The sequence below is a fragment of the Dendrobates tinctorius genome, unplaced genomic scaffold (assembly GCF_039654945.1).
Source record: "Dendrobates tinctorius isolate UK_male_01 unplaced genomic scaffold, ASM3965494v1 ptg000056l, whole genome shotgun sequence".
Lineage (NCBI taxonomy): Eukaryota > Metazoa > Chordata > Amphibia > Anura > Dendrobatidae > Dendrobates > Dendrobates tinctorius.
In genome coordinates this window covers 6606372-6618767 of record NW_027361724.1, presented here as the reverse complement: position 1 = coordinate 6618767, position 12396 = coordinate 6606372, and the positions used below count along the sequence as shown (strand labels likewise).

At 46.6% G+C, this 12396-nt stretch overlaps 1 protein-coding gene across 1 annotated transcript in view; it reads left to right on the top strand.

Moving 5' to 3' along the window:
- Window positions 1-12396, top strand: part of CCDC141 (coiled-coil domain containing 141) — a 198540-nt gene that overhangs the window by 119805 nt on the left and 66339 nt on the right. Inside the window, exon 13 of the mRNA XM_073577467.1 lies at window positions 137-313. Coding sequence (XP_073433568.1) covers window positions 137-313 — 177 coding nt within the window. The remainder of the gene's footprint in view (window positions 1-136; window positions 314-12396) is intronic.

The following is a 12396-nucleotide window of genomic DNA, read 5'->3' as shown; positions in this document are numbered from 1 at the left end:
GCATCTGAAGTCGATGTATTATGATGAATGTCACTCTCATGAGATTTATCCATTTTATCTAAGAACATGATCAAGTGAAGCTGAGAGCATAAATCTCCGTTACCATCAAATCAATGCAGCCTTATATTAATTACAGATGAACAAGAACACGATCCTGAAGGACAAACACGTCCAAAAGGTGGAGAAGACGATGGTGAAGTTAAATAAGGAAAAAGCTGAGATAACAAACCTGTGGTCGACCTGGAGACAACACGTCAATCAGATAAATTCTTCCAAACATCAATGGAAGACAATTAAAGATCAGCTACTATTGGTACGAGTATAATGTAGAATATGTATTTTTTTCTAATATAAAATACCAAATTGTTTTTTCCTCATGTGTCAGAACATCACACATGGTTAGACATAAATTGCGCCGTAAAGTATAATATTATGTAGAAGTGAAAACTACTTCTTCGGTCTTGTGTGCTTTGGTGGTGAATGTCCAGGAAGACCATTCGCATACCATCAAGCTACCGTTTTCAGAAGGCAGATCGCACAAAACATATGTTCTCTGACTTCCAAATACACACAGGAGATTGTTGAAAGGTTTACTGACATACGTCTGTCCATACAGACTGCCACATGGATGTTCTCTGTATATGGATATCACTTACTGACTGCCAATGTTCAACAGACTGTGTGGACTTTCATATGTCAACAACCCTAATCACAGCCACCCTTCCATTAGGAAGCCTGCAGTCTACAAGATCGAGTGACTGTGACTCTTGTTCCTCCAACCAACTACAAATCATGCATATGAAAAAACCTTATCTAGAAATTGTGGTCTAGATGCAAAGTCTCTCCTTGTTGAAAGTGGCATGCCAGGGTAAAAAGACTTATAGGCCATGCAATAATCCATTAGAAAATTAAATATGCAAATCATATTTAAAAAAAAGCTCATACTCAAGAGTCGAAGACCATCAGCCATCTTCCACTTTTCTAGGGCTATGAACAGCTGAGGGCCACATATTTTTGTATGGTCTGTTTTTAGGACTGACAACAGGCAGTGATCAGCTGGCGTCACCAGAGGTAATTGCGGTCACTCATAAATTTACATCTTAACTGTAAACTTTAAACGGGTTGATCATTATTTGGTTATTGATAGCCTATCCTTCCGTCCGACGCCCGGTAATCCCATCCCAATTAGCTGTTTGCAGCTCTGGGTGTATGGATACATAGTACAGGACTGACACAGCATAGCTCCATGCATGCATCTGATGGTGGAGCCGGGAGACCTAAGGAAAGGCCATCAATATCTACACAGTGTACTTTTTGGGTTTAGTAATTTCTCTCTAGTAGAAATTAATTTACTACAGTATAAGAAAAACAAACACAATAAAAATCCTTTAATCCAGCATCCAAAACAGTTGCTAATCCTGCACCGGCATGTAGTACAGAACTTCAAAATAATCTGGAGTTATTCAGATGTAAAGACTAGAGTTGAGCGACTTTTGGTTTTTTAGGGTCGAGTTCCGTTTCGTGAAACCCGACTTTTCCAAAAGTCGGGTCGAGCAAGATCGTCCGATTATAGGGAAAAGTCGGGGTCGTCCCGAAACACGAAACCCAATGTAAGTCAATGGGGAATAAAAGTCGGCAGTGAGACGAGGACAGGAAACACACCTACAGTGCCCATTTGAATGCCAAAAGCATCAATTCTTCTTACTTAAGCTTGTCAACTTTAATTAACTTCATAATACAAGTTACGCACTGAAAAATGGGGGTTATTTGGCTAAAGTTGTGGGGGGGGAGGGCTGGCTCCAGGTTTTCATGTGCCCTGGGCGAAAGAGCGCCCCTTTAACACATACCACAACTCATCATGCTCTGATACGGCAGAGAAATAGCGGTATAGTACAATGAAAAATACTTCACTTTTTACATCTCATGACGAGGCCCAACTATTTCTCCATACAGAATCATTGGTCCCATATAATGTTTGAAACAGTATATGATGAGCTCCACATAATGCTACAGTATATGTTGGTCCCCATGGATGAAGCTCCACTGTGTTATGGGCCCAAATAATGCTCCAAACATAATGGGCCCCATTTCTAATGCTCTAGTGTATAATGGGCCCTGTAAATGCTGCTCCAGTGTCTGATGTGCACCTTTGGAATGTTCCAGTGTATGGTGGGCCCCATCTATCATTCTCCAGAGTATAGTGCTCCCCAAAAATTGCTGTCCCAACATTGAAAACAATCAAATAAGTCTCCTCGCTAGGGAATCCCTGTACTAGTCTGGACTCCTCGTCGTCCCCATCTTCCATCTCACTGCACAGTATTTCAACCTTGCAAGTGCTGTGATCCTGAGCAAGCAGGGGGGGCCCACTCGTTGGCGACGGCACTGGCACAGGGCCCCTGATAGTACGGTGGTGTGTCTGATGGCGGGTGGGCCAAACCTGCACTTTCATCTGCAGCTTCCTCTTTGTCACCGTGTAAGATGGAACTGTATATGGGAAGGGTAACCTGAGTTTCATCAGGGTCAGATTCAGGCCGGGTAGCGTGCGAGGGGAATGTAGTGGTCTGGGTCAATGTACCAGCAGATTCATCGAGCAGTGGCTGGGCATCAGTGCACTTGTGTCGCCCCCAGGAGTACGGTCGCCACAGTGGCATTACCTTCCTCCTAGGGAGTGTGATGTCATGCTTGGGAGCAACGAAGGATCTCTCTAGCAGGTTAACTGATTGGGCGGCGTTATTCCCACGAGTCATGACCCTCCAAACAGCGTTCATGAAGGCAAAGTGTTTGTTTTACGTGGGCAGTATGGTTGCAAAGCTGAACCTTAAAGGAATGTCCAGAAGGGCACCACCAGGAGTGGAGCCTACGGTTTAATTCGACTCCACTTGGGAAACCTCAACCATGCCAGCTACAGAAAAGATGCACACATTGCAAGCTTAATTCCGTTAACAAACGAGACTCCGTCATGCCCCGCGGTCCGAGTCCGGCTTACTAGAGGGACACGTGAGGCTCTGGCACATGAGATTGACCAATAACTGGTGTGTCATGCCCTTACATGTCCGTGGCTGCATGTGCGCTACACTGAAAAGGCCAGAGTTTGTCGCTTACAGGTGCAGATAACCCGCTGAACAACGTTAGTGATGGGGATCTGTGATTACAATTATTACCCGCGAACAATGATTTACCAGTAAGTGCAGGTCAACCGCAGTTCCGGAATTAGGCCTAACCGTCATTCCTGAAAAAATTAAAAACTTACGTGTGCAAACCACAGGTGCTGTAGCTTGCTTAACAGCTCGCCAGCCGTTCTCACGCCCAGTATGGATTACACGTGATTGTACAAAGGTGAGAAAGGGTACCGTATCCCCAGATAACATGTATGGATAGCGTACACATTCAAAATATATGTCTATACATCAGGAGGCAGGCTCAGACGGTGTTAGGCCCAGTATGGATTGCACGTGATTGCACAAAGGTTAGAAAGGGTACCGTATCCCCAGATAACATGTATGGATAGCGTACACATTCAAAATATATGTCTATACATCAGGAGGCAGGCTCAGACGGTGTTAGGCCCAGTATGGATTGCACGTGATTGCACAAAGGTTAGAAAGGGTACCGTATCCCCAGATAACATGTATGGATAGCGTACACATTCAAAATATATGTCTATACATCAGGAGGCAGGCTCAGACGGTGTTAGGCCCAGTATGGATTGCACGTGATTGCACAAAGGTTAGAAAGGGTACCGTATCCCCAGATAACATGTATGGATAGCGTACACGTTCAAAATATATGTCTATACATCAGGATGCAGGCTCAGACGGTGTCAGGCACAGTATGGATTTGACGGCCCAGATTACACAGCGGAGGAGCAGGGAGAGGTAAAGATTGCAAATGCTGGGGCCCTGCTTAAGCAAGGGGGGCCCACTCGTGGGCGTCGGTACTGGCACTGGGCCCCTCATAGTACAGCGGTGTGTCTGACGGCGGGTGTGCACCACCACCGTCAGAGACACTTGATTGCACTATGAGGGACCCTGTGCCAGTGCCCGCGCCCAAGAGTCGGCCTACCCACCTGTCCAGGGCAACGGCACTCGCACGGTGTCATGCGCTAGGTGGTGACCCCGGCCATGGGGGGGGAGGCAGCACAGTTAGGGAGTTTTAGAAAGTGGCATATGTTGATGTTGGACATTCAGCTGATTCAAAAGGCGAAATAGGTGAAGTCCCAGGAAGAGGTGGACCAAAGCAAGCCATTTTTCTGTCACCCTATGTGTCATCAGGGGAAGGTGGGACAAAATCCTTGGAAACCCATGCATGGTTCATTTTAATGAAGGTTAGATCATCCACATTTTGGGTTGACAGACGGGTCCTTTTTTCTCTCAGGATTGATCCAGCTGCACTGAAGACTCTTTCCGATAGCACACTTGCAGCTGGGCAAGCGAGCTCCTGTAAGGCATATTGGGCCAATTCAGGCCAGGTGTCCAGTTTAGCGGCCAAATAGTCAAAGGGGAATGACCTGTGTGGGAGAACATCGATATGGGAGGAAAAGTAGTTTGTAACCATAGTTGACAACTGCTGTCTCCTGTCACTTTCCATCGATGCAGTATTACCAGTTGTGTGAGCGGTATTTGAAAAATCAGTCCACAACATTGTCATGAAACCCCTGTCTCCAACGCCACTTCTGCTGTGTGCACCACAAACACCTCTGCCAAGCTGCCCCCGGCCCGTACGGCTCGTGTGAGAACCATCACCGCTGCTGTGTGCTGGGAATGCCTCAAGCAACCGATTTACCAGAGTTGCTTGTTTATTAGCCAATATTAGGTCAAGGTTCTCCTGTGGCATGATGTTTTGTAATTTGCCTTTATAGCGTGGATCCAGGATGCTGGCCAACCAGTAGTCGTCATCGTTCATCATTTTGGCAATGCGGGGGTCCCTTTTTAGGATCTGCAAGGCATAATCTGACATGTGGGCCAATGTTCCCGGTGTCAATGATGCACTGCAAGTGCTGGTTGGAGGAGCACTTTCTGGCAAATCCACATCCCTCCAGTCACGCACAAACCCTGTACCAGACCTTGCCACGCCAACATTTTCACTTGCCCCACGAGATGCATCCTCCTCCCCTAAGTAATCATCCCCATCATCATCCTCCTCCTCCTCTTCTTCCTCCACCTCGTCCAGGAGAGGTCCCTGAGCAGACAATGGCTGAATGTCATCAAGGATTCCCTCCTCCTCTTCCTCCTCATCAACATTGGCTGCAGACGCCTGCTCCTTAAGGTGCGTCAAAGTTTGCATGAGCAGACGCATAAGTGGGATGCTCATGCTTAGGATGGCGTCGTCTGCGCTTACCAGCCGTGTGCATTCCTCAAAACACTGAAGGACTTTACAGAGGTCTTTCAGCTTCGACCACTGCACACCTGTCAACTCCATGTCTGCTCTCAAAGTGCCTGGCCATGTATCCTCCCACAAATGCATTATGGCCTGCCTCTGCTCGCACAGCCGCTCCACCATGTGCAGGGTGGAGTTCCACCTTGTTGCAATGTCGATAATGAGGCGGTGGTTGGGAAGGTGGAGCAATCGCTGCAGCTTCTGCATACGAACGGAGTGTACAGGCGACCGGCGGATGTGCGCGCACAGTCTTCGCACCTTCTGGAGCAGGGCTGTTAACTCCGGATAATTTTTGAGGAAGCACTGCACCACCAGGTTCAAGGTGTGAGCCAAGCAAGGTATGTGGCTGAGTTTTGAAAGGGCTATGGCTGCCACAAAATTACGGCCGTTATCACTAACTACCTTGCCTGCCTCAAGATGTACACTGCCCAGCCATGACTCAGTTTGTCGCTTCAAGTACTCGGCCAGTACCTCGGCGGTGTGTCTGTTGCCCAAACACATCATCTGCAACACAGCCTGCTGACGCTTTCCACTAGCTGCTCGATAGGGGGACACATCGTGTGCAACAGTGGCAGCTGCAGATGGAGTGCTCGTACGACTGCGCTCTGTGGACGAGCTTTCGCTTCTGGAGGAGGAGGAGGGTCGAACGCCTACAGCCAACTGTTTCCTATACCGTGGGCTAGGCAGCACTGTCCCACCACCGCTGTCCCCTGTGGACCCTGCATCCACCACATTAACCCAGTGCGCAGTGATGGACACGTAACGGCCCTGGCCATGCCGACTGGACCATGCATCAGTTGTGAGGTGCACCTTTCCGCTCACTGACTGCTTGAGTGCATGGACAATGCGGTCTTTCACATGATGGTGGAGGGCTGGGATGGCTTTGCGAGAGAAGAAGTGGCGACTGGGTAGGTCATAGCGTGGTACTGCATAGGCCATGAGTTCGCGGAAAGCTGCGCTTTCCACCAACCGAAAGGGCATCATCTCAAACGAGATTAGTTTGGCAATGTGGGCGTTCAAACCCAGTGTACGCGGATGAGAGACTGAGTACTTTCTTGACCTACTCATAGTGTCTGGGAGGGTGAGCTGGACTTGAGAGCTGCATATGGTGGAAGTAGCGGTGGACAGGGCGGACTGAGAGAGGGTTGATGATGGTGATGGAGTTGTTGTTCTTTCTGATGGCCTAGAATCAGTCTTTCGTTGATATAACAGTGGGATTCCCTGACTGCTGTGGCATTGCAACGACACCTCAACATTTGCTGCTGTGCTAACCGGTGGGCTTACAGTGGGGGAAACAATGTAGCGTTGCTGACTACCTTCGTTGTGATCAGTTGCACATGTGGCACTTGAGGTTTGGTGTTGTGTCCACGCTTGCAAGTGCATGCTGGTTAAATGTCTAAGCATGCAACTGGTATTCAAGTTTTTCAGATTTTTCCCTCGGCTAAAGGTCTTTGCGCACTTCTTACAGATAACCTTGGCCTGATCATGAGGATTTTGTTCAAAAAAGTGCCACACTGCACTCTTCCTACTTTGGCAGACATTTTGCGGCCTAGCACGCTGTGATCTTTTGACCCTCTGGACAAGCTGTCCAGCAACTCTTTTGATGTTTGGAACCTGTCTTTGGAGTGCTCCGGGCCTGCCAGATAACAGCTGTTGCGATGTCGATGTCTGCTGTGGATGCTCCTCATCTGAGCTATTGGAAGCAGCACCCTCTTCCCCCAATGGATGCCAATCTGGGTCAACAACTGGGTCATCCAACACCTCCTCTTCTATGTCATGTGCACCTTCCTCTGTGTCACCGTGTATGGTGGTATAGTGTGCGGGAAGGGGCGCCTGAGTCTCATCAGGGTCAGAATCTGGCTCTGTACACTGCGAGGACAATGTAGTGCTCTGAGTGAATGTACCAGCAGAATCATCCATCAGCGGCTGTGCATCAGTGCACTCCATGTCAGATTCATCTTGGCCTGGGTAATTCACCATTTCACTTGATAATCCAGGCATGGTATGTGAAAACAGCTCCATGGAGTAATCAGTAGTATGGCCTGCGTCATCCTTCAATCTTGGTTGGGGTGAAGGACACAAGGAAAGGTGTGGTTCATGAACATGAGCCTCCAATGACGACTCAGTGCTTTTACTTTTTACAACTGAAGAAGAGGAGGCGATAGAGCTGGAGGCTGAGTCAGCAATGTAAGACAAAATTTTTTCCTGATGCTCTGGCTTTAAAAGCGGTTTGCCAACTCCTAGAAAACTAAGCGTTCGAGGCCTTATGTAGCCAGACGATGACGCAGGCTCAACACCTCCTGCATTCGGTCCTATTTTGCTCTTGCCACTACCATCAGATCCACCACCAACACCATCATTATCAGCTGCCAACCCCCGCCCAATTCCACGGCCTCTTCCACCAGCATTCCTCATTTTTGGTAGAAATGTAGACAAAATCCAACAAACTATATAGTAATGTAAAACAAGGTACAAGGTGTCTATAGGACAGGGGAGATTTTGAATTTCTGCAGACACTTGTGGACACTGGACACTTATGGATTGTGTGAGGCCCACTGAGTATCTGAGCGCTTTGTCACAGGCTCGATGGCAGAGCTGTGACCAAAGTGACTAGAGGATAAGGGAGATTTTTAATTTCTGCACACACTTGTGGACACTGGACACTTATGGATTGTGTGAGGCCCACTGAGTATCTGAGCGCTCTGTCACAGACTCGATGGCAGAGCTGTGACCAAAGTGACTAGAGGATAAGGGAGATTTTTAATTTCTGCACACACTTGTGGACACTGGACACTTATGGATTGTGTGAGGCCCACTGAGTATCTGAGCGCTCTGTCACAGGCTCGATGGCAGAGCTGTGACCAAAGTGACTAGAGGATAAGGGAGATTTTTAATTTCTGGACACACTTGTGGACACTGGACACTTATGGATTGTGTGAGGCCCACTGAGTATCTGAGCGCTCTGTCACAGGCTCGATGGCAGAGCTGTGACCAAAGTGGCTAGAGGATAAGGGAGGTTTTTAATTTCTGCACACACTTGTGGACACTGGACACTTATGGATTGTGTGAGGCCCACTGAGTATCTGAGCGCTCTGTCACAGGCTCGATGGCAGAGCTGTGACCAAAGTGACTAGAGGATAAGGGAGATTTTTAATTTCTGCACACACTTGTAGACACTGGACACTTATGGATTGTGTGAGGCCCACTGAGTATCTGAGCGCTCTGTCACAAGCTCGATGGCAGAGCTGTGACCAAAGTGACTAGAGGATAAGGGAGATTTTTAATTTCTGCACACACTTGTGGACACTGGACACTTATGGATTGTGTGAGGCCCACTGAGTATCTGAGCGCTCTGTCACAGGCTCGATGGCAGAGCTGTGACCAAAGTGACTAGAGGATAAGGGAGATTTTTAATTTCTGCACACACTTGTGGACACTGGACACTTATGGATTGTGTGAGGCCCACTGAGTATCTGAGCGCTCTGTCACAGGCTCGATGGCAGAGCTGTGACCAAAGTGACTAGAGGATAAGGGAGATTTTTAATTTCTGCACACACTTGTGGACACTGGACACTTATGGATTGTGTGAGGCCCACTGAGTATCTGAGCGCTCTGTCACAGGCTCGATGGCAGAGCTGTGACAAAGTGACTAGAGGATAAGGGAGATTTTTAATTTCTGCACACACTTGTGGACACTGGACACTTATGGATTGTGTGAGGCCCACTGAGTATCTGAGCGCTATGTCACAGGCAGAAATTGGCTAGTGTATCACAAACTACAAGGTGTATGTAGAATTGGGCAGAATTGGAATCTCCCTAGAGTGCAGGTCTGTAAGAACGGAACATGTCCTCGACTTATTCTCACAGAGTGACTCACTGATAGCTTCACTGTGGTTGTGATAACAGCCGTTACACGGTACTGTGTGAGGAGCGTACACCGCTGTATGGTGTGAAAAAATGCACGCTCAGTACCTCAGCAGGACAAAAAAAAAAATTGTGATTGCTTTTAAAAAAGCAGTTTGCGGAGCAGTGGGTAAACAGCAATGCAGGAATGTCAGGAAGCCTTAGAAGGCAGCCCAACAACCAACACCACTGATACACCACTATATAGCCTCCCCTTGCACTGCACAGTGACTGGTGTGTTGTACAGGCAAAATCGCTAGCAGCAGAAGCAGTTTTTGGTGTCTTCTTCCCTGCCTAACGCTCTCCCTACAAAATCAGCAGCAGCAGCAGCTCTCCCTATTCTGAGATCAGCATGAGTAACATGGCGGTCGGCGTGCACGCCCTTTTATACCCCCTGTGACGCCCCCCAAAGCAAGCCAATCACTTGCATGCCCTTCTGAAAGATGGTGGTGACCCGTGCCTATGTCATCACGTTGCCCACTGTGTCCGTGGATCCTGATTGGCTGAAAAAGAGCGCAAAACAAACTTTTGAAACGCGACTTTGGCGCGTAAGTCACCGACCTCATGGCCGACCTCATCCTAGGGTCGGGTTTCGTTTCATAAAACCCGACTTTGCCAAAAGTCGGTGACTTTTGAATTTTTTCGACCCATTTCGCTCAACTCTAGTAAAGACTAATGGCAGCAAATCAAATAAATAGAATTAATTGTTATATTGTATGTTAAGATTTATTTTTAATATTTCCGTCTTAAAGGGGGTTGCACAAAAAGTGGTGGCCAAATGATTCCATACTTGTAAAGGAACAACAGCACAACTAGTACTCACCTTCTCCTGGCTGTGCTCCACTGCTTCGTTATCTGTATTGGCTGCAGTGGTAATGTCACTACTGCCCTGCCGATCCAGTTGACATAACTTACTGAGTGCAGTGATTGGTTGCAGCAGTGATGTCAGCGCTGCAGCGAATATATAGAGATCAGCGCCATGGTGGAGAATCTTCACTGGAGCTGGGGAGGATGGGGTCTTGCTGTGTTTGTGAGAGAGAGAGAAAGAGAGAGAGAGAGAGATTTTTTATTTTTTTTTGTCCGGCAACCAGACAGAATTTTGGGTTAAATCAGTGTCTGGAGGATCCGCCGGCCAAAAAAACGTTGCAAGCTCCATTTGGAAATCTTTGAGGATGTTGACGGACAGCAACATTATGGCGGATCTGCACAAAAACGGATGCAACGGACGTCAATCCGTCAAAATCCGCCAATAATGAAAGTCAATGGGGAAAAAAACGGATCCGCAAAAAAAAATTGCGGATCCGTTTTTTCAAAACCTGGCGGATTTTGACTGATTGTAAAAAACGGAAGTGTGAAAGAGGCCTTAAGGGTATGTGCGCACAATGTGGTTTTTTTTTTAGACGGATTTCGACTGAAAACAGCCTAAAAAAGCAATGCAAAAAAAATTTAAAAAATGAAAATATGCACAACATCAAAACAACTTGCTGTGCATGCAGTCCTGTTCTTTGTTATTGGCACACTACATTTTTTCATAGACTGTACAATATCTTCAGAAAGAAATGGAAATGTACCAAAGTTATACCCTCAGGACTTTTTAATTAGTGGTCCAAAATAATACAACAATAAAACATTGTTTTTCAACTTGTTTCAATTTCAAAGAAGAAACAGAATAAACAGCATGTGCAGCAACAAAGGCAACCCTAATTAATACTTGGTTGTACACCCTTTGGCATTGATGAGTCTGCAAACGTTTCTGGTAGCCATCTATAAGCTTCTTGCACTTCTCAGCTGGTATTTTCTCTCACTCTTACTTTGCAGTTTGTTCCAGCTCTTGAATGTTCGCAGGGCTTTTTTCTCCCAGTGGCAGATTTCAGCTCACCTCAAAGATTTTCCATGGGATTGAGGACAGGACTCAATGATGGCCATTTTAAAACAGTCCATTTTTTCTTTTTCAACCATTCCTGTGTACTTTTGGATGTGTGCTTTGGGTATTTGTCTTGCTGGAGGACCCATGATTTTTGACTCAAACCAAGTTTTCTTATACTGGGTAGGACATTTCCCCCTAAAATCTCTTGATAATTCTCTGATTTCATGATTCCTGTGATAGGTTCAAAACATCCAGTACCACACGCAGCAAAGCAATGCCACAGCATTATGGATCCTCCACCATGCTTAACTGTTGGTAGGGTGTTCTTTTCCTTATAAGCTTCGTTGTGCCATCTGTAAACAAACTGTTGTTTTGCATTGCCAAAAAGCTCTATTTTTGTTTCATCTGTCCACAGAACATTTTCCCAGAAGGATTGTGGTTTGTCATGGTACTCTTTGGCAAAGATCAGTTGTTCCCTTTTATGTCTCTTCTTCAGCAATCGTTTCTTCCTTGACCTTCGCCCATAAAGCTCTGCTTGGTTTAGAGTGGTACTTATTGAAACCATGACCCATGACTTTTCCAAGTTGGCCTTCAGTTCTTTGGATGTTTGACATGGTGTTTTTTCCACCATTCGCACTAACCTTTGAAGACATCTCATGTCAATTTTCCTCTTTGCCCCACGTCCAGGGAGGTTCTTGATTATTCTATGCTTGGCAAACTTCTTAATAACATTGCACACTGTTGGAACTGGGATACCAAGTTTTTTGGAGATGGCCTTTTACCCTTTGGAAGTCTTGTGTTTGCTAATATTAGCAGTTCTGATGTCCTCAGACAGCTCCTTTGTCTTCATCATTGTGACAAAAGTACAGGGCCTTTCATATGGATTTTTAAAACATTGAAGTCATCATTCATTGGCTAATTCATGTCACATGGGCATCGACAATCGCAGGTGAATCTCATTTGTGATTCACCACAGGCGAGTCAAAATGTGTTTCCATACTAATTTAATGTAAAGGGGGCCTGTTATGAATGAGTCACCGAGGAGGAAAAAATAAAAAGCAAGCTAAGCCCAGAAAACCGGAAAGGTTGGTAACTAGCAGATTGCAGACCACTGATCCTATCCACAACAACTAGCAGTAGCCGTGGAGCGTGCCTACGGTGGTCCTAGACACCTCATCATGGCCGGAGAACTAAATAAGCCTAAAGAAAGAAAGGGAAAATCTAACCTGCCCCAGAGCAGACCCCAAAGC